This window comes from Capricornis sumatraensis, chromosome 2 (genome assembly GCF_032405125.1).
Source record: "Capricornis sumatraensis isolate serow.1 chromosome 2, serow.2, whole genome shotgun sequence".
In the NCBI taxonomy this organism is placed as follows: Eukaryota; Metazoa; Chordata; class Mammalia; order Artiodactyla; family Bovidae; genus Capricornis; species Capricornis sumatraensis.
The window spans coordinates 26717048-26740514 of NC_091070.1; the positions used below are offsets into that span (position 1 = coordinate 26717048).

Below are 23467 nucleotides of genomic sequence, written 5' to 3' on the forward strand. Positions count from 1 at the left end.
GCATACCTCAGAGACATTGCAGGTTTGGGTTCAGACCATGGAAGTACAGGAAGTATTGCAATAACACAAGTCACGTGAATATTTTAGTTTCCAGACACATTTAAAAATTTTGTTTACGTTACACTGCAGTCCATGAAGTGTGCAATAGCATTATGTCTTAAACAATGTATATACCTTAATTTAAAAATACTTCACTGCTAAAAAATACTTGGACCATTCTCTGAACCTTTAGCAAGCCATAACCTTTGCTGGTGAAGGGTTTGAAATACTGTGACCCAGGGACACAAAGAGAAAATGCTGTTGGAAGAATGGTATCGATAGACTTGCTCGACAAAGGGTTGCCACAAACTTTAAATTTGAAAAGACACAATAAAGCAAAGTCTAATAAAACGAAGTATGTCTGTATATAAGCTTCATTAATGTTGCTCTCAATCATTGTAAAGTTTAATAAAATTGCTTTCTAAGAGCCAGGTGTATCAAGTAGATGATATTTCACACATGCCTCTGACACTCTGACAGCACTTTAGTATAGAGTACTCAGGAAACCAGGAGGAAGTGTAATTTTCTGGTGTATAAGAATACAGTGTAACATATTCTTTTCTAAGTACTCCATACTTCTGCCACTCTGGTTGATAACCACATAAAATCATAGAAAATAATGACATCTAGTGTCCAAAAGTGTAATTCTTAGACTATAAAGTTGTGATTGGCAAGGCTATGAACACAGATGGAGCAACTTGGAGATAAGCTCACACATCTTTACAGAAAGAGAAGAAATAAAAAGATAATTTTTTCTTTATCCACTAACAACCGATTTTAGGGATTTTCCTAGTACCCTCTTTCTCTTAAGGCTGTGGTGAAGTCAGGTTCTTCTTAGGTGGAAAGTCAGTGCACAGACTGTTCCAACCTTTCAGCAAGGGCAAGCCCAGACTCCAAGAGAACCATACCACCAATATCAAAACCCAAACAGATGCAACCCAGTATTAACTTGGGGACCAACTTTTTTTCAAGGCCTGGGGATAAATTCAATAAATTCTTGTATACCTGGTAAAACAGAGTCACTAATAACTACTTCTAAACTACATTTTGAAAATGATTCCACTGATAACCTTCTCTCTATTGTCAGGCTTGCAATCGAGGCCACTGTGTAAAGTTTCCTTTGGAATCTGGACTCACCTCTGCTATCCTTTTCTTCAAGTTCTCCTTTCCCATGTAGGAAGCCTGGAGGGAGATGACATTCTCTTCTTTTTGAATCAATGTTGTCAGGACACTTTTAAAATTCTGATACTGTTTTAAGAGCTCCAAAACTCTTTCACATTGGTCAAGGCTATAAAAAAAGTAACACAGCTAAATTTCTGAAAGTTACAAAACCATTCTTTCTCTTTGTAGTATGCTATAAAAATAACCTAATAAGTTATAGAAGGATTTTTCCTCTAGACATGGTTTATAAAATTGTTTTACAATTTAACCCAAGAATGATGGTATATGTAATTATTTGACAAATGGATGGTCTAAATAAGGACTGGATTACTATTTTCACCAGGTCAATATTAAAAAGTGACCAGATGTAAGCTCTAGACAGAAACACAGGATTCATAACCTTAAGGAATCAGCACCTCGATTTCATCTTTAACTAAAAAATATCTTGGAAAATGGTGCCTCTTTAGCGTTATTTTTGGACATTGTTTCAGTGTTAATTCAATACGATTCAATTACATCTATTTCAACTCATTATAGATTTTAGTCATTTAAAAAAAAAAGCTTAAGTAGGATAGATGATGTGGCAGTTAAAAGGCAGCTGGTTTCTATTTATGGCTAGGTAAAATTAGTCATGTGACCTTAAGAAAGTTACTTCAGGCTCTGTGGACCTCACTTCTTTCCTCTGTAAAATCCAAGAGTGGACTAGATCAAACACCACATGGCTTCATCTTGAATACTGTATACTCAGGTTCCAGCAGGAAGCAGAAGGCACACTCAGATGGAGTTCTGTGGTGGAAGGACCACTGAGGGTAGAGTTAAGGGAAACGACAAGGCAGCTGGGACACCTAGAGACTAATCTTTCCAATAACAGATGCGCCACCTGGCCTCCAGAGGAGAGAGGGAAAGTGCCCTGAGCCAAAGAGGGAGCCGACAAGAGCGGTCAGAACCTCTGCTGAAAAGGGCGGGGTTAAGACCACCTTGACTTCTCTCTCTTCTTGCTCACGAATCGCCCATTAGTCCCTCTCAGTTCCCAACCCAACTGGAACCCTTGAGTGGTATGGTCCCTGGAATGGTCAGCCCTCCAGCCACTCCCACCCTCAGGCAGAAAGCAAAGGGAGAAGATAAGGATGAAGACTGTCCAGCTGCACTGCCAACCAGGATTGGTGAGTACTGACTGCTACAAAATTAGGAAAACTCTGAGCCTTGTTCAGGCTCTGTAGGAAAGATGGTGGTAACTGACTGACAACACCTGTCAATCAAGCAGAGGTGTAATTTTCTGGTAGAGTAATGCCCCCAACTCCCAAAGACATCCACGTCCTCATCCCTGGATCCTGTGAACACCTTCTATACATAGCAAAAAGAACTCTGCAGATGTGACTAAATTAAGGAACTTAAAATAGGGACACTTTCCTGGATTATCTGAATGGGTGCAGCATAATGACAAGGCCCTTATAAGGAGACAGGAGGGTCAGAGTCAGAAGGAGATGTGATAACAAAAGCAGAGATGAAAGAAAGACAGAGACTGAGATCTGAAGATGCTACTCAGCTGGCCTTAAAGATGGAAGGGGACACAAGCCAAGGAACGTAACAGGCAGCCTCCAGAAAAGGGAAAAGGCAAGGAAGTGGATTCTCTCCTAGAGATTCCAGAAAGGAACACAGGTGATTTTAGGTCTTCCAACCTCCAGACTGTACGATAAGTTTATGTTGCCTTTAAGCCACTACATTTGTGGTCATTTATTACAGAAGCAACAGAAAACTAATACAAATGGGCAATAGTAATTATAAATACACTATATATATTTGTCCTCTCTCTTAGATAACCTTTTAAATTCATTTGCCCATAACCTAGGATTCCAGGTCTTGCCCCAGACATTGGCCTAGTGAGCTTAGTGTGAAACTCTTAAGTTGGCCTCTCCTTGAGGCCCAAGGGACTGTGTTATTAGCATACAAATTCCAAAAAGTTAACTGTGCCACAGACAATTTTTCAGATTTGGGAGGGGTTTGGTTTTTTAATTATTATTATTCTCTATTTAAAAATTTTAGCTGGTGGAGGAATTTTTTTCTCCTTACCATTCTGTGACCAAGGTTTTTGCATTCTCCCACAAGACTGCTGTGTCCCGGCACCTTTGACTCAGGGCTTTGTCTCTGCCATCTTTGAATGGTGGAAGAGAATTCACCATTTCTTGCAAGTGTTTCTTCTCTTCTTCATATTCATCTAGGTCTTTATCCAGTCTGATTAACGATTTTCTCCTTGAACATGAGAGAGAAATTTTTAATTGCCAATTATCAATATTGGCGAATTTTGATTCAATACAAATATGGGTAATTCATGGAGCACACTAACCTTAATTTGCCCTCATGAGATTTATGCCAAGATCACACATTCCTATGACAGAGTTCAGGAGGTGCATTTCCAGAACTAGTTTGTGTTTTAAATAGAACAGACATACAAAACCATGAGCAGTAACATTTCTCAGTGATGAATACACTTATAAAGGGTGTGTATATGCATATGAGAAAAAAGAAAGAATATGTGTGCATAGGTGGGATAGAAAGGATGATATGGAGAGAGGAAAAGAGACAGATGGCAGAACACTGCAAACCCCTCAGGCAGGGCACAGGGGATAGAAAGAAAGGGAATGCAAATGTGTACAAAAAGCCCCCCAAAACAAAGAAGAGTCATTTGAACTAAGGGTTTCAACATACAAATTAACCCTGGCAGGGCTAACTCCATTTGCTTAGGTCTAAATTGCTTTTATCAGATACTCTCTCTGCCTCTACTTCCTCTCTTCCAATTCTCTACTGAATCCACTCCAATAAGGCGCTCACTCCTCCAAGACTGCTTGTCAAGCTACCCAGTAACTTTCACATTGCTAATCCCATGTCCCGATCTCCATCATCTTCCTTCAACAGTAGGCAGCATATGACACAGCTAATCGTTTCTCCTCATTGAAAGGTGTTGTCACTTGACCTCCAGGATTCTCTTGACTTCCCTTCAAAATCATTGCAGACAGTGAGTGACTGCAGCCATGAAATTAAAAGACACTTGCTCCTTGGAAGAAAAGCTATGACAAACACAGACAGGATTACTTTGTGACATGCATATGCAATCCTAGAGACATTACTTTGACGACAAAGGTACATGTAATGTAGTCAAAGTTATGGTTTTCCCAGTAGTCACGTATGGATGTGAGAGTTGGACATAAAAAAAGTTGAGCACCAAAAAATTGATGCTTTTGAACTGTGGTTTGGAGAAGACTCTTGAGAGTCCCTTGAACTGCAAAGAGGTCAAACCAGTCAATTATAAAGGAAATCAATCTTGAATATATACTGGAAGCACCGACACTGAAGTTGAAGTTCCAATACTTTGGCCACCTGATGTGAAAAGCTGACTGATGCTGCGAAAGATTGAAGGTAGGAGGAGAAGGGGACAACAAAGGATGAGATGGTTGGATGGCATCACCAATTCGATGGACATGAGTTTGAGCAAGCTCCAAGAGATGGTGAAAACCTTCTCTGTAAAACTGTGCCTAATGACCACTTTTGAATTGCAACCACCTCCTCCTTCTCTGCTTAACTTTTCCCCATAGCCTTTAGCACCAGCGCACATACTATATATCTTCTTCTTCTCTCCACTAGATAATAAGCTCTACAAAGGGCAAGAATTTTTGTCTGTTTTGTTAACTGCTATATCCCCAGGACCTAAAACAATGCCTGGCTTGTTCTATTGATAACTCAAATAAAATTAAAGCAGCTTACCATCTATCAACATGTAGTTTTCACTTGCAAATTAGTATTTATTACTAATTTATTTATAAATCTATAATAAATGCATTAACAATCAATAACTAAATCAGTTCCATGCCTTATTAAGAACTGGAGTACTGCAGAAACAGATGTCTCACTGAGACGAGAGCTCAGGGAGATTTCAGAGGGAAGAGCTTAATCAGCTAAAGAACCCTGGGAGAGCACTGAGCCTGAGGGATTAGAGGTGGATAGAAGAAGAGCCAGGAAAAGGGAGAGGTTTAGAAGGGGGAGGGGAGCTCCACAAAAGTAACTCTTTTGCTAGCTTTTGCTAACGTTTTCATTTTCAGGATCTGAATGCCAGAATTAGAGCGGCAGCACTCACACAGAAGGCTGCCAACTGAGTTGACTTTGGAGACTCTCCAAAGTCAACACCAACTTTAGTTTACCTATTAAACTCAGTCCCCTGCATTCCCACTCAGTCCCCAACCAATGAAGGAAGAAGCCAGGACAAGGTGGCATGTGCATCTTCCACTTGTCTATCATCAAATGTGTGTAGTTTCCCAGGACTTCCCCCATCAAGAGAACCCCATAATAAATACACAGCAGTCAAGAGACTTTGCAGCAACTCATGGATCTTATACATATCTTATTTCACTCTTCCTTCATCCAGAAGAATGAAAATTTTAAAGAAAAAAAATTATTTCCCTATTAAACTGAAAAAAATAAAAAACAATTATATAACACTTTGTAAAGGCATAGTATCAACAAAAAGGAAGTTTGTCTGAAAAGTCTACAAAAAAGAACGCTGAATCCTGAATAGAGCAGGATGGAACAGAAGTGGAAAGACAGGAAGCATTTATTTCACCTAAAGGATACTTGGAAAAAAAAACAAACAGAAGAATGTCATCTGGCATGGAGATGGATAAAAATGCCTACCTTTGTTTTATTGCTGGAACAGTCGGATCCTTCAGGCCAATTTTACTGATTTGATTGTGCACATCTTGAATATTTTTCAGGAGTTCGTCATTCTTAAACACACAAGCCCCTAGTAATTTGTCTTCTTCAGTGACTTCCTCCTGCCCACCAGAACAATGTGTCTCAGATAAGTTTTCGGACAAAGCATCCAGAAGTTTTTCACAGGAGGTGTTTTCACCCTGTTCAGTGTCTTTAATGCTTATACCAAGCATCTTCAAACGCTCATCCAAATGTCTGGCCTTGTCTCTCATCCGATGAATTTCCCTCTTTTTATCTTCCACCGTCAAAGTATTTGCTGGTACCCCGTGTGAATCTGAGGCTGAATGGTCTGTAAGAAGCTCACTAGAGAGTCCAGCTGCTCTCAGAGAAGCCAAAAAATCTTCCAGAGCTTCGAGAGCATCTTTGTTCTTCTGTACTCTGTGGCTCATTTCTTCCAGTTGTGTTCTGTGTTTCAGAATAATATTCTGTGCTACATGCAGGTCAAGGGGGTGTAATTCCTTTAATGCAAAGTTGCCTGACTGTCCCAAATTCTTACATGTTTCAATCTGTTTTACTATGGAATCTTGGATATTCTAAAATAAAAGTAATAAGAAAAGCTGAAAGACTGACGTAGAAGAAAGACTGTATAACAGAAACTAACCCAGAATTACGTCACTAGATTTGATCTAGAAAATGGCTTCTCAATTTAACCAAGGTTGACAGCTTTGACAGAAGGAACATTTTAATTACAAATGATCCAATGACCCAGTTGTTTTCTTATCTGATAGCCTTCCTGATGTTTTGGTCTCCAAAAGAAAAGAGGTATATCAAATTACTGATGCAATGAAAATAATTACAGATTGATCTGCTGAGACACCTGTTTATAATTTGAAAAATAAAACAAATATTTTCAATTTAAGATGAGATTTGGAATAAGTAAACTACAGAATATGATAATTTAAGCATATGAGTCTATACAGAGATTTAGGATTTTAGTCACTGGAGAAGGCATTCGTTACCAAGCCTTCATTTATTTAAAAACTTTTTATTTGGTATTGGAATATAGCCGATTAATAATGCTATGACGGTTTCAGGTGAACAGTGAAGGGACTCAGCCATACACACACCTGTATCCATTCTCCCCCAAACTCTCAGCAAGCCTTCATTTTTAATTCAAAGAAAATACATTATTATTTACTCCAAGGTAACTACTTCTGAACTGGTGAGGAATTAAAGAGTTGAAAAATAAACAAGTCTATATTATATAATAACAAGTCTATATTATTGAAGGTTTTTCTGTAATGGTTTATATTCTAAAGAAATACTATTGATGTTTAATAAAAATCCATAAACATATATAAATCTCTGAAGAACTGATAATTCCATAAATATCCTCTGAGAATTTATATTTACCCTCAGGTTTTGATAAATGTCATCAGCATCAGTGAGATGAAATTCCTGAATGGCCATTTTACAGAGGAGCAGGTCTGTGTCGCAGAGAAGCAGGGACTCCTTCTCCACGGGTAACACCATCTGCAGTACAGTCTCTAAAGACTCCATTCTGGGTGAAAAATAAGCCAGACATTAGGGGAAAACACAGCAGAAAGTTATCCTATAAAACATATCAATGCCATTATTAACCAAGAACAGAAAACAATTATGCAATGAAAATACATATAATAATATGCATAGATCATCACATTAAAAGTCAAACCCAGTGATCTACAATGGCAAATGAGCTATTTGCTATATCCAAGTATTTTTGATAATCTAACTGATACTGCACTAAATGGAAAGCTGGTGTAAAACATACTAAGCTTTTCCTTCCCTTTTGACATATAAAATACTTGGATGTAATTGAACCTTGCCTTGGTGACAAAGAAACTCATATGAATACTAATTATTTGATTAGGGAGAATATAATAGCCTTCAAAGACTAAGCTAATTAATAACTTGAAATGTGTGAATCTGAATAAGTAGAATGTAGATTCCAAGCCTCAGTTCCATCTGATGTCAAATGGGTAGATGTGCTGGAATATGTAAAGAAAAAGCAATAGCGCTCTCATTCTAGAAATGAGGAAATCAAGGCCCAGAAGTCATGTGATGTGCCCAAATGCAGGCTCAAGGGGAGACAGTGGGAAGCTCAGCCTTTGGAACTCAACAAAACTTGAGTTCCACTTAAGTTTCTGGGTAGTGTGACTTGGTTTTATGATTTAACCTCCTTCAGAAGCAGTTTCCTCCTCAGCTTCTCTTATGGCTGCTGTGACAATTAAATAAAATAACACACTTCGTAAATATAATACTAACCTTGCTTAAAACAGCATTAACAAATTCAGCAAATTTAGTAAACGCATGGTTAATAGATCCCAGAATGATACCTGGACTTAAGAGTCATCTGAAGCTCTCTTTCTTTCTCCTTTAATTTGTCTCTTGCCTTAACTATAAAAGGCTTCTTAATGTCACTCTCAAGCCCTTCTAACTTCAATGAAGTGATTTCAAACTCTTTCCAGCAAGCATCCGTTTCATTTTTTAAGACCTGTGTGGAATACATAATTTATTAATGAATGGGTTAATAGGCACAATTATTCTATTCTTACAAAATGAAACATTCACAACTGTGGGCACAAGCAAGTTTCACATCTTCAAGTTTCACATGAAGATACATTTGAAAAGATATCTTCCAACCATCTACAAGTAAACTGTCCTTCAAAGAACAATTACATTAACTGCGCCCTCAGAGGATCCACTGAAAGTCAAGGGAATCAGCAACATGACTTTTAAGGAATCCAAACCCCCCTTCTGAAGTGAGATACACAGAATACAACTCAGAAAGACACACAGAGAAGGAAGGACAGATATTCTATTAGATATTCTAGTTTTCTCTAGATAATCATTTTTCTCCTTAAACTACAACTGCAGCAAAACAGAATATTTCTGTCAAAAGAGAAGTGAATAAAATTAATTTATGATTTATTACCAAACATCTAAAATTCTATACTATTCCAAATCTTTCTCTTGGTTCTATTTTTTAAAAAAGAAGGCACTGCTATAAAATCTGAGTGTTCATTAGCATCATTTGTCCTTCACTTTCCCCAAGGATTTAGTTTAGCTTTTCTAATCAACTTATTATTCAGTCACAGGAGTAAGGTCTCAAAAGGCCATTTCTTAATTGTGATGAAAACATGCTAAATTCATCACTTGAACAACAGAGATTTTCACACATGAATTTTGCTTGTTCAGATGGAAAATAGAAAGGAGCCATTTGGTAGAACGTGATTCAGGAACTAGCATCTTAAAAGGAAGATGACTAGAAAATACCAGAGGCACTGAAGGAAGCACCCATGGCCTTTTCTCCACTGGATATGCCTTCTCTAAGGGTTTACTCTAATGTACCGCCAAGCATACAAGGGTGCTGCACAGTAATGCTGATTATCTTCTAAATAAGAAACATCCTTTTAAAAATTAATTAATTTTTGGTTGTACTGGGTCTTCATTGCTGCGCATAGGCTTTCTCTAGTTGCAGCAAGTGGGGGGTTACTCTCCGGTTGCATTGCCTGGGTTTCTCTCTGCAGGGGCTTCTCTTGTTGCAGAGCATGGGCTCTAGGGCAAGTAGGGTTCAGTATTTGCAGCACACGGACTCAGCAATTGCAGTACTTGGGCTTATTTGCCCCACGGCACGTGGAATCCTCCCAGACCAAGGATCAGACACACTCCCTGCATTGGCAGGCAAATTCTCAATCAGTGGACCACCAGGGAAGTCCAAGGAAGATATTTATTTGTAGAACTTACAGCTGGTATGCCCACCACTAGATAAATTGTTTTTTTCTGCGGCTCCTGACTCAGATACAATACTTCCTCTGAAGGCTCTCCATAAGGTCACCCATCATGTACTGTGAACGCTCCCTCCACTACCTGCTCCTTCCTTACTGACCAACATCAAACAGATAATGTGACAATTCAGTTAAGATGATAGCTGGCTGAGACAGAAATTCAGAGTGGCTGATTTTTCATATATCCTTAACTTTAGAGCAATTTTAGAAGGTGTGTTGGTTGAAATAACCTTCAAACATATTGTTTCATCCAATGCATCTGAAGATTTCATCTCCATCCCAAACACAATCCAAACTTCTAATCTGATAAAATATCAAATTAGAGCATGAGCAATAAATCAGGACCTGGAACCAAACTCTTTACTGGTTTGGGTGTCTTTCTCAAACTGGGTGACAGAACATTCTTCAGAAACATCTAGCCTCTGGGACCTCAACAAAAATGGTGGTGTAATACTTAGGGTGTCTTTATTTTCTATATTTAGGGTACTATTCAGAGGAGGCAATGGTGACCCACTCCAGTACTCTTGCCTGGAAAATGCCATGGACGGAGGAGCCTGGTGGGCTGCAGTCCATGGAGTCACTAAGAGTTGGACACGACTGAGAGACTTCACTTTCGCTTTTCACTTTCATGCATTGGAGAAGGATATGGCAACCCATTCCAGCGTCCTTGCCTGGAAAATCCCAGGGACAAGGGAGCCTGGTGGGCTGCCATCTATGGGGTCGCACAGAGTCGGACACGACTGAAGCGCCTTAGCAGCAGCAGCAGGGTGCTACAATTTTCTTTCGTAATAAACATTTTTTATGATTTTTAAAAGATTTATTTATTTTTACATATTATTTCTTTGTGGCTGCCCTGGGTTTTCATTGCTGCCTGTGGGCTTTCTCTAGCTGTGGGCACCAAGGCTACTCTCTAGTTGTGGTGGTTTTTCTCGTTGTAGAGCACAGACTCTAGGCACACAGGCTTTAGCAGTTGTGGCACAGAGGCTTAGCTGCCCCATGGCATGTAGGATCTTCCCAGACCAGGGACTGAACCCATGTCCCCTGCACTGGCATGCAGATTCTTAACCACTGGACCACCAGTGAAACCCCATGGTGCATTATTTTCTAATAAAAGATAAAACTCCTCTAGTAATATTTTCAGTATTTACCTGTAGATCTGTCAGTTTGTCCTGTAGACAAACACTACTCCTTTCCTTGTCACTGGAGAAATCAGAAGTAATTCTGGCAATGCTGTTTTGCAGGTGAAGTTCAAGAGTGTCTTTGTGTGTATCATACCTGGAAAAAAATTAAATGCAAAGTTACTTGATTTTTAAAATTAGACCCCCAAATTTTTTAAACTGTCAATTGCCCATGAGGAAAGCCCAGGGAATTTCTACTTAAGATATTGGACTACAGGCAAAAATTATGACAAAAGGAAAATAAAAACTTATTAAAGTATACCATATCTGCACTGATAAAAGACTTTTGCTAGATTTTCTAGCTGTTTAAAAGAGTTTACCTCTCCTTAACATATACACAATACTGTACATAAAATAGATCACCTGCAAGGATTTACTGTATAGCACAGAGAACTATACCAATATTTGTAATAACCTATAAGGGAAAAGAATCTGAAAAAGAACATATACACATATATGTATGTATGTATAGCTGAATCATTTTCCATACCCCTGAAACTAACACAATATTGTAAATCAACTATACTTCAAATAAAAATCTTTTTTTTAAAAAACAGTTTACCTCTCTAGCAAACTGTCAATAGAGGTACTGTGACCCTTTTCATATTTCTCCATGATGCTTTCCTCCTGTTGAGGCTTTAACTTGGATTCCAGGTTAAAATTCTGAACCAATTCCATTGCCTAAGCAAATACATAAAAGAGTAAACATACTATCTTCAATATACTTAATTGCCTGGAAAAGATAAACAGTTCTGTGATACAAATGGATATCATTGATTCTTTATACCCCAAACTTCAGCTCAGAGACAGGTCTTCCCGTAGGACACAGGAGATTTATCAGGCTGATTCTCACCTTTGAACTGGTATGCCAGCAGGATAGAGGAGTTCTCCCAACCCCTAAGCATTGTCTCTGCTTGTGACCACATAGCCATCCATGGTCAAGGGCAGACAGAAGCACAGCACAACACACAGGAGCAGACCTCTGAAACAAGTACACCTCATTCCCGCCCCATACCTTCTGACTGGCAGCCGGGACTCACAGCAAATCCCCACTAAGCTAGAACTCAAGAATTTAGAAAATCCAATTCCCAAAGAAAGTAAAAGACATTATAATGATAAAAAGACAAATGACAAAAAAAAAAAAAAAAAAAAAAAAAACCATGACAAATGAAGTAGTTCATCTCTGATGCTGAAGCATCTGTGCAGATTAAGCTCAACATTCTTGTGTTCTCAAAAGTAACCCTCATAGGCAGCATGTACTCGTAATGGTTCAAAACGGTCTTTTGGAAAGAACTGTTTGTGTCCTCAGGGGGAAGATCAAGTTATGATTGCCCTGGCTTTGGTTTGTTGTATTCTAATTCTTCGAAAAGCAATCTTCCTTACATTATTTAAGTGAGAATTCTCAGCTGATAGAAACAATCAGATAATTAAAACCAACACTCAATGAGAAATGGATTATTGTACTCTTCGTATTTTTTCTTATTGGGTTTACTTCTAAAACACATTATCCAGATTTAACACCTTTTCTGCTGATGGCTGATTGTCTGATTTTGCAGATGGCACCTCGCTGAGGGTATTCCCTCCTCCATTCTCAGATGCATCTGTGCTTCCCCTAGGAAGGAATCAAAATTGCATATTAAAATATCAGGAGAAAAAAATGAAGCCTAAGAGAATAAATAATTTTCACTGTCATGTGCCTTCACAAAAGGCTTCATCTTATTTCTCCCTCATATGTAGCTATTCTCATGAGGCACTAACTTGTTTTTTGATGTGCCTCCCAAGGTGGGCTGCAGTGTCATATGAATCTCGGAAGCACATTTCCGAAGCCTCTCTATCTTCTGCTCGTAATCTTTGAGCGCTCTCCTCACTTCTTGTTGACTCTTCTGAGAAGTCAGCTCCTCACACAGCTCCCGCAGGACATCCATGTGATGATCAAGCTGGTACAGGCTGCCCTCCTCAGAAAAGCAGGCCTGATTGAGGAAATAAAGTGGGAAATGTGTTTCCGATGAGTTTACATGATTAGTCCGTGAGGATTAGAAACGAACAGATGTGTGTGGCTTTAACAACACATTCTTTTATAAGCCCCTCCAGTGTGCCTGCTGTGGGAGTGGGCACTGGAAACAAAGACGAGAGAGATGGCCCTAAAGGGATTCACCACAGCCTAATGATGGAATGAAGGAAACCAGAACACATCACCCCAACATATGCCTCTCTGACACGAAAGGAAATTTTTTTAATTGAAGCATGGTTAATTTACAATGTTGAGTTAGTCCCTGCTATACAGACATGGGAAATAGATGGGGAAACAGTGGAAACAGTGTCAGACTTTATTTTGGGGGGCTCCAAAATCATTGCAGATGGTTACTGCAGCCATGAAATTAAAAGACGCTTACTCCTTGGAAGGAAAGTTATAACCAACCTAGATAGCATATTCAAAAGCAGAGACATTACTTTGCCAACAAAGGTCCATCTAGTCAAGGCTACGGTTTTTCCAGTGGTCATGTATGGATATGAGAGTTGGACTGTGAAGAAAGCTGAGCGCCGAAGAATTGATGCTTTTGAACTGTGGTGTTGGAGAAGACTCTTGAGAGTCCCTTGGACTGCAAGGACCCAACCAGTTCATTCTAAAGGAGATCAGTCCTGGGATTTCTTTGGAAGGAATGATGCTAAAGCTGAAACTCCAGTGCTTTGGCCACCTCATGCGAAGAGTTGACTCACTGGAAAAGACTCTGATGCTGGGAGGGATTGGGGGCAGGAGGAGAAGGGGTCGACAGAGGATGAGATGGCTGGATGGCATCACTGACTCAATGGACGTTAGTTTGAGTGAACTCTGGGAGATGGTGATGGACAGGGAGGCCTGGCATGCTGCAATTCATGGGGTTGCAAAGAGTCAGATACGACTGAGCGACTGAACTGAACTCAACTGAAACAGACAAGTGATTCAGTCATTATATATATATATATATATATATATATATATAAAACTCCCTCTGCATTTACTTCTTCTTGTTTTTTCTCTTCTTTTTTAAAAAGTATTTATCTATTTACTTGGCTATGTCAGGTCTTAGTTGCGACTTGAGGGATCTCTGTTGTGTATCCAGGATCCTTGTGGCGAATGGACTCTAGTTGTGTCTCATGGGCTCTGGAACTCTAGTTTCTGCCTCACCTCCAGTGGAGGTGAGCAGGCTTAGTTACTTCACTTCACATGGGATGTTAGTTCCCCGACCGTGGATTGAACCCATTTCCCCTGCATTGGAAGGTGGATTCTTAACCACTAAACCACCAGGGAAGTCCCTTTTCTGCTTCTTACTTGCCTTCAGCTCAAAATAATTTTCATGTCGTAAATCGTAATGAAGAACAATATATATAATATGCAAATCAATAAATTTTTTTTAAAAAAGAAGCAGTAAATGCAGAGGGAATTATATATATGACTGAATCACTTGTCTATATAGCAGAAACTAACACAACATTGTAAATTAACCATGCTTCAATTAAAAAAATCTCCTTTCGTGTCAGAGAGGCATACGTTGGGGCGACGTGTTCTGGTTTCCTTCATTCCATCATTAGGCTGTGGCGAATCCCTTTAGGGCCAACTGTCAACAATACGTCTATATTATTCTTCATTATGACTCCCTAGAGTTCTGGAGCCCATGAGACACAACTTGAGTCCATTAGCCACAAGGATCCTGGATATAAAACCGAGATCCCTCATGCTGCAACTAAGATTTGACGTAGCCAAACAAATAAATAAATATTTTTTTTTAAAGCAGCAAAAAATAAATAAATAAAATAAAAAAGCAGCAGCAGCAGTAAATGCAGAGGGAATTCCCCGGCAGTCCAGTGGCTAGGACTCAGTGCTTTCACTACTGGGGCCCAGGGTTCAATCCCTGGTTTGAGAACTAAGATCCGGCCAGTTGCACAGTGTGGTCAAAAAATAAAACAGAAAAGGTTTCTCCTTTTCTGCCTAAAGGCAAGAAATAAAGCTCCTTTTACTGGAGACAGTTTTATCAGCCCAGAGACGGAACCAAAGGAATCTGCAACAAACCTTGCACGCTAACGCTTCTCTTCCTAGTTACTTCTTCACCATTTTACTACCCCTATCCCAAACTTCTCCATCTTCTCAATTCTTCACAAATGTATTGTTTCTTTGTCTGAAAGGTACACAAGTTTCCTGCTCTGGTCACTTCTTTGGGTCATCATGCCCTTGTGAAGTTTCCAACGCACATTAAAAAAAATTCAAGGAAATATGTATGCTTTTCTCCTGTTAATCTCTTTGTCAGTTCAATTTCCAGATCCAACCAAAGATCTTAAAGTGTCGAGGAAAGCTTGTTCCTTCCCCACAGTAACCACACAAATAATGAGCATACAGCATGACAAGGGACACCACCCGCCTTAAGCAGTCTGAGAAAACCCCCTTCACATGAGGGAACCATCTGGGCTAGAGGTTGAAAGAACATGCACAGAGTCCTCCAAGGAAAAGGAGAGAGAGGTCATGCCTAACAGAAGGAGCAGCCAAGACAGGAAAAGCTCCAGATGTTCTGAAAGGACGTGGAGTCTAGCGTGGCAGGAGGGGCACTGAAGGCGTGTCCTGGGGCCACACAGTGAAGGGCCTGCATGGCCTTCTGAGGAGTTCAGAGATGTTCTGAGAGTAAGGGGGGTTCAATGGGATCACTCTCGTGACAGGACCAGAAAATGATGCCACCACCATCACAGCGAAAAAATTACCCAGGTTAAGGGAAGTAGCAACACTGATGGAAAGGAAGGAGAACAAGCAGCTCTTCTGAAGATTAACAGATGGGACCTGGTAGCTGACTCCAAGGCTGAGGGAGTTCTGAGACGGTGACGACCTTCATAACCAGGATGTGTTAGAGGAAGAAAAGTTTGAAATGAGATAAGATTGGCTGGTTCTGGACATGCTGAAGTGGAGGTCTCTGAAGAACACTGGTGGTATCTACTACTCAGAGACACAATCTGGACTTCAGGGGAAAGGACTCAGCTGGAGATAAGGATCTGGGCTTTTCCTTGCAGAGAGGGCAGTTAAAGCACCAAAGTGCATACAGTCACCTGGAGCAAGCATGAGATTAGCCAAAAACAGACACTCCAAAACAAAAGCATTGGGATATCAGAAGAAAAAAGGAAAATTTGTGAAGAACGCATAGAAAGAAGAATCTCCCCCAAAATAATAAAATGCAAGAGAGATGGATATTGAGAGAGCCACAGCAGTAGAAAGTTTAAATGAAAAGAGGGGTCGGGACTGTCAAATATACGAAAGCAATCAAACAGGATGAGGACCAAAGACCATAAGATTTGCCCGGGCTGGTTTATATCCTGATCTGCTATCTTTCACAAAAGCTGTGCTTCAGAGGATGCCGAGTCCTTACAAAAATAACTATGGGAACTTCAACAGAGGGTGACATGTTTGTAACCAGAGTCTTGGGGACAGGGGCCACTGAGATATATGAAAAAAAAAAAAAAATTAAGTCAATGCTGAATTCTTCTCACTTCTAAAAAACAAGACACGCAGACTCTGGTTAGACAGAGCTTGAACTGCAGAAGGGATGATCCCCAGGGGACAAAAGCGCTGAGGTAATTTTCAGAGCAGTTTTAATCCTAGCCAAGGACTTACTAAACCATTTAGGATAAACCCCACAGTGATGACAAAACTTGAATGAAAACAGGTTTTTACCTCATGTTCTTTGATGAGACCCTTGGTCCTTCCTCTGCGAATTAGCTTCTTTTCTTTATTGATTTGCTTTTCGAGTTTCGCAATACTATCACTAAGTTTTCCTTTTTCAATGTCTATTTTTAGTTGTTGAATATACAGGGACATTTCACGATGAACAGACTGTTTAAAAAAAAAAATCAAAGACACATATTAACCATGGAAACAGGATATATTGAGAAGATTTCCATTAAAAAAATAAAAATATTTGTGGTAACCAAGGATAGAAATGAACTTATGTGTAATTCTGATTCATGCATATATCTTTGGGGAGGATGTTTTAAAATATACCAGACTCATAAACACATTTTTTTTCTTTCTAATAACTAAAAATGTGTTTCAGCTGTGAAAGACATGGTTAGAATTAAAAGACAAGAGGTAGACTGGGAGAAAATATATACAAAATATAGAGAAATAAGCCTATGGAGAAATAACAAGTAACTACAATGTATATCCTGAATGGGATTCCATAACAGATAAAAAAGGACATTAGGTGGAAATCTGTGGAAACAAGAATAAAGTATAAACTTCAGTTAATAATGTACTATTAGTCCCTTATGACAAATGTACTATATTAATATATTAATAACTGGGGAGACTGGGCATGCATACACTGGAATTCTCTGTATCATTATTACTACCTTTGTAATAATTTTGTAAATCTAAAATTGTTCTAAAATTAAAAGATTATTTTAAAATGTGTTTTAAGAAACCCTTTAACAGTAGATATTCAATTAAATTACCTTATTCTCTCTCTCTCTTCATATACTCACACACACATTTAATACTCAATAACATTTAGCAAAAACAATCTCTGTGGTAGGCACTTTATATAAAGCCTTGCAACAATTCTGCCAAGGCAATGAGGTTTTTCCCAATTCATCAATGAAACTCCTAGGAGCTAAGCAACTCACTCAAGTTCATTCATTAGCTGCTGGATCCAGGTCTGTCTGCCACCAAAGCCTACCCCTATTTTCTATGAAACTCTACATGTGTATATATTAATATCAGGATCAATATCAGGATCATAAGGCCCAGGCACAGGCCCCAGACATACGTGCATGTTCTTACCTCCCACTTGGCACAGAGGTCTCTACTCTTTTCTTCCAAAGACAGCTTTACATCATCAGTTACATTATTTTTCAGTTCTTCAACAGCTTTCAAATACTTGGCCTGACTTTTAGTATTAAAAATTATCAGTGCTTCCTAAAAAAAAAACAAAAACCCCACAAACAAGAACATGAAAGTCTTATTCTACGGCTATGTTCTCAAAGCTAATTTAACAGGTATAATTTTAGAGAATTTTAACAGGGAGAACCAGGAAAGGACTCCATGGAGACTACTTGAAGCTTTAGGGGAGACTTTTAGGTGTAGACTGAAGGTGATCTCCCTTTTGTATGCTTTGATTTCTTTTGAAAAGAACTGCAAATATTTATTATTCAAATGTAGTTACACCTTTGAGGCCAAGACAGAGACTTCCTTATGATATTCCAAACAGTTTTTGGTCCCTTTCATAAACAATTAAAAGGCTTATTATTATGAGCCACTGGCAAAGTATCCTCTAAAGTTCTTAATTACTGAGCAGATGACCACACTTCATAAGTAATATAGTCTAAAGAGTATACCAGCTTGTATTAGATATCAGTGTTGCAATAAGACACAGTTTATAGTAGGGGTAATGTGGCAAATGTTTAATACTGTGCTTAATCATTTTATGCTGCAACATAAAGAGGCGACATCCTCTTATCATGGACTTCAAAGGCTTATTTAGGGCCAACAACAATGGCAGTCCCATAGACTGGAATGTGCCTGCTCCTTATCTCACACTTACTTACTCTTACAGGATCTTGCCTGGCAATAATACTCTGTAAGAACAGAAACCTGGCTTAGGCAACCACTAAACAACAGAACAGAAAATAGTCTATAGCGTTTATGAAAGGGCAGAAAAATCTATAAGAGACAAGAAGATGAAACGAATTCTGAGGGAGAAAGCAATGAAGCAGGCTGGGGATTTGTTCATTTACTTATTACATATTTATCATGGGTCTCCTGCAGAAAAGGTACAGTCTGAGCCCCAGGGACCTCCTCTAAAGCCTCTGTGAGGACTGCTAGATTTATGGAAAGGGAAGACATGCTAGCCCCATGTGCAGGCAGGGAACTCCTGCCACTCATGTGTCCCAGGAATCCCTGGGGCCTCAGGGCAGTAACTGGCAAGGCACGGATTCTGCTTCTGCTGTGAAAATGGGACTATTTCACTAAATGCCAGAGACAAAAAGGGGGAGGCCTTGGCTTCAGATTTCAGAAGGAAGATGGGCAGGAAGAGGAAAGTGGTATGAGAACTAACACTGTAATTCCTCCCTCTGGTAGAGAAGGGGCCTGAGGCCTCTGCTTTTTCTTTCCCTTCCCTCTTTCCTCAGCTGGCTGTATCTGTCCTCTTGAAATCCATCCTAGTGATTATTTGCAAGAACCACTGACTCAAGCTCAGTTCAGCACTCTCAGCATTCCAGGAGTAAAACTGGGAGAAAAAAAAGACAGTGGGAACTGGGCAAAGCTGGTGGCTGACAAGGTGCAAACAGTATAAGATGGTGGTGGGAGAAGCAATGTTGAAATAGCTGGTGCTAGGGTCCAGTATGGTTAACAGTCCAGAAAGCCAAAGAGGGTTGAACCCAGACAAGAGGAAGAGGCCACAAGGAGGATTAAGAGAGGCTGCTGGAGGAGTCCCTTTTCCTGGAAAGACCGGGTGCAGTAGCACAGAGTACTGATTGACTTCATCTTTGTTTACAAAAATTGAAGTTTAGTTAATTTACAATACTGGGTTACTTTGAAGTGTATAGCAAGGTGATTCAGTTTTATTTATATATATATATATATAATATATATATATATTTTTAGATTCTTTTCTATTGTTATAAGATATTGAGGTTATTACAAGATATTGAGTAGAGTTGCCCATGCTATACAGTAGGACCTTGCTGATTATCTATTTTATATACAGTGGTATGTATATGTTAATCCCAAACTCCTAATTTATCTCCCCACCCTGCTACCTCCTTTAGTAAACATAAGTTTGCTTTCTATGTCTGGTAGTCTATTTCTGCTTTGGATTTACTTCTTTTTATCTCTCCCAAAATGCCTAGCCCATTTAAAATGTTCAGTAAATTTGGTAAGTGTTGAATGGGTGAATGAAGGAACATATATTTCTCTACCTCTCCGATGTCTAAGGGTAGAGACCTTGTTTTACTTTTATTTCATATCTCCCAGTGCCTCCCAGTATTAATTAATAGTGAGTCTCTGCTTTAGATATGCTTGGACATATCTTTCTTTTTTAAGTATAACTGATTTACAATATTACATTAGTTTCAAGTGTATAACAGAGTGATTTGATATCTTTATGGATTATACTCCATTTAAAGTTATCATAAAATAATAGCTATATTTTCTATGCTGCACATATATCCTTGGAGCTTATTTATTTTATTTTTAATATAAATTTATTTATTTTAATTGGAGGTTAATTACTTTACAATATTGTATTGGTTTTGCCATACATCAACATGAATCCGCCACAGGTATACACATGTTCCCTGTCCTGAACTCCCCTCCCTCCTATTTTATACATAGTAGTTTTTACCATTGATTTTGATACCGTCTTAAGCTGCCTATCAAACCATGAAATCAACCAAAAACTGTCTCCATACAACGTATTACTGGATCTTTAACTGCTGATAAGCATATGTTCCTAGTAACTTTTATTAAAGTATTTTAATAATAATTTCATTTTACATTTGGGGAATTTTAACCACTCAAAGCTTCTTCACATACCTTGTTTTCATTTATTTGGCAGTTGAATAGGACTGGAATTATTATGTCCATTTTATTGATTAAAAAAGCCAGAGAAATCAAATTCTTGCTCAGTGTCATAGAGTCAGCCATGCTTTTTACACTATACCACTGAATTCATTCAGTGAGTCTACAGTAAAATTTGAATTTAAAATAATCACTTGAATGTTTAAGAGTCTCTGGGGAACAATATATAAAACTGGGACTTTTTTAAAGTTATGATAACTTTATTATAATTACAGTGATGGAAACATCTTGATTTTAAATGAGGTAATGAAAAATGTCCTACATGTGATAGTTGAAACAGCCCCACCTTGTATTTTGAAATTAGTCCCCTCTGGCTCTCTTTTTGCCCAAGTAACTGCTCAGCCCTTGTAATGTATGATTCAAGTTCCTTCTGTGTTTCTTCCACCTTCAGCCTGACATCCAGGTCTTGGGAAACATCAGTTGAGTTCTTCAACACAGCTACTAATTTTACCATAATGATCTGTAATGACGAAAAACTGTCAACTTAACACTTGGCCCAACTTCTTAGAAAACTCATAAATTGAAAAACAGCTTGAGTAGCAACTCATATTTTCCCACTAGACATAAGAATATTCTATTTACTATATTTACTATATTGATATTGAAATAAAAGGGAAAAGTAATATTTTGCAAAAACGTTTCAAACTACAAGGCAATCCCCTTCTCCGTCCGGCCCTCCCATTGACTACTTGGTTTTAAAGACTAAATTCAGTAAATAGGGAATATTAGAGAGAGACCTGGACTTTCTCTTTAGCTTCTTGAATCTTTGCCTGAAGTCCAGCAGTGAGGACATGTTGGAGAGACTCCTGACTTGAAACATGTGGTACATCCATTTGTAAAGTGTCTTCGATTCTAGATACAAGCTCTTCGTACATAGAGCCTTTGGCAATAAGATGCTATAAAAACACATTAGAGTGAGATAACAATAAATATTCTGATTATATGCTAAACATATTAATAATCTTAATAATCTCATCAGGAAATCATAAAAAGTTAACTGTTAATCCAAAATGAGGCAAATTTATATTCTAAAAAAGTTATTTTTAAAATTCATTTTTAAATTTATATTAATACAATCAGATTCTGAGCAACATAGACTTTTATGTATTATTCTTAAACACTAAGCACATAGATAAAATAAAGACTAGAGAAATACAATCTTCCCTGGTGGCTCAGAGGTTAAAGCGTCTGCCTCCAATGCAGGAGACCGGGTCGGGAAGATCCCCTGGAGAAGGAAATGGTAACCCACTCCAGTATTTTTGCCTGAAGAATCTCATGGACGGAGAAGCCTGGTAGGCTACAGTCCACGGGGTTGGAGAGAGTCGGACACGACTGAGCAGCTTCACTTACTTAGAGGAATACAATGCCGATAGAGAGAAAATATGTTGAGAGAATAGTAATAAACATTAAAGTGAAATTATTCACGTAGTCAAATCAATCAGAAAGGAGTTCAATAAATGTTACTGGAGAAAACAGCTGTTGGAAAAACATCTTTTTAGAACCATGCTTTTTCCAAGATACCAAAAATAAGTTTCAGATGAATTAGAAAATTATATATAAAACATGAAACTAGAAAGAGAAGAAATTATCCATGAAAACTGATCTGCCCCCTGGGTTTGGAGGGGCTTTAAAGGCAGAAATGACTATAAAAATACAGAAATTTTGTATGTAAAATAAAATAACTTAAAAGTCAACAACTTGGTAAATATATTTGCCATACAAATGAAAATGAGTCATGATTCAGAGAGTTTATAAATTCAATAAGAAAAATACTAAGATCCCAAAGAAAATTCAGAAAATACAAAGACATAATTCATGGAAACAAATGGCTAATGAATATATGAAAGACAGTTCAATCTTACATGTAACCAGATAAGTTACAAATTAAAATAATGGCACACCACTTTCAGTTATCAAAATAACAAAAAAATTTTAAATTACAACTCAGAGGTGGCGTAGTATATTTCTATAAAATAGAAATTATATTGTATGATATCAACTATGGAAATATTGATCTTATTTATCATAGAACAGAGGAATTGTGGTGATTTTTGTTCTCCTCTTTACACTTTTATGGGCTTCCCTGGTGGTTCAGATGGTAAAAAATCTGCCTGCAAAGCAGGAGACCAGGATTTGACCCCAGGGTCAGGAAAATTCCCTGGATAAGGGAATGGCAACCCACTCCAGTATTTTTGCCTGGAAAATCCCATGGATCCATGGTCCAGGGGATCGCAAAAAGTCAGACATGACTGAGTGACTAACACTTTCACTTTATACTTTTATGAATTTTTTAAATGTTCTGAAATGAGCACATTGATTTGTAATTTCAATTTTTTTCTATTTTTAATTATAAAAGTAACAAAAGTTCCTGTAAAAAACTTAAACAAGAATAGAAGTACAGCACATGAAGAAAAAGTTTTTCTTCTTCCCCATCCTTCCCTTGTCATTTAATCAACCATTTGCATATTCATTTAAAAAATAAGTACTTTGTATCTACTATGTACCAGGAAATACACTAAGAGGAGGGCTCACAGATATTTTTCTATAGATTTAAAAGTATAAAGTACAAAAAGCAACTGTTTTTAAAAACACGAAAAGCATTTAGTGTTTTAGTATTAAAACACTAAAAGCACATTACCCATACTGTTCAGCAACTTGTATTTCTTAATTAACAATATATCTTGATCCAATAAAGATCTACCTTTTTTCATTTTTTTGTTTCATCAAACCTTTTATTTTGTATTGGAGCATAGCCGATTAACAATGTTGTGACAATTTCAGGTGGAAAGCAAAGGGATAAGCATATACATGTATCCATTCTCCCCTCAAACTCCCCTCCCGTTCAAGTCATATAACACTGAGCAGAGTTCCCTGTTCCATATAGTAGGTTCTTGTTGGTTATCTATTTTAAATATAGCAGTGTATACCTGTCCATCCCAAACTCCCTAAGTATCCCTTACCCCAGT

The 23467-nt window shown here is 38.3% G+C and overlaps 1 protein-coding gene across 1 annotated transcript in view; it reads right to left on the reverse strand.

Annotated features, from left to right (window-relative positions):
* Nucleotides 1-23467, reverse strand: part of SYNE2 (spectrin repeat containing nuclear envelope protein 2) — a 271450-nt gene that overhangs the window by 185235 nt on the left and 62748 nt on the right. The window contains exons 19-31 of the mRNA XM_068963775.1: nucleotides 21239-21397; nucleotides 20788-20961; nucleotides 17706-17840; nucleotides 16599-16757; nucleotides 12668-12879; nucleotides 12431-12521; nucleotides 11472-11590; nucleotides 10880-11006; nucleotides 8280-8437; nucleotides 7315-7462; nucleotides 5884-6494; nucleotides 3271-3450; nucleotides 1177-1327 (exon numbers count right to left, since the gene is read on the reverse strand). Coding sequence (XP_068819876.1) covers nucleotides 1177-1327; nucleotides 3271-3450; nucleotides 5884-6494; nucleotides 7315-7462; nucleotides 8280-8437; nucleotides 10880-11006; nucleotides 11472-11590; nucleotides 12431-12521; nucleotides 12668-12879; nucleotides 16599-16757; nucleotides 17706-17840; nucleotides 20788-20961; nucleotides 21239-21397 — 2424 coding nt within the window. The remainder of the gene's footprint in view (nucleotides 1-1176; nucleotides 1328-3270; nucleotides 3451-5883; nucleotides 6495-7314; nucleotides 7463-8279; nucleotides 8438-10879; nucleotides 11007-11471; nucleotides 11591-12430; nucleotides 12522-12667; nucleotides 12880-16598; nucleotides 16758-17705; nucleotides 17841-20787; nucleotides 20962-21238; nucleotides 21398-23467) is intronic.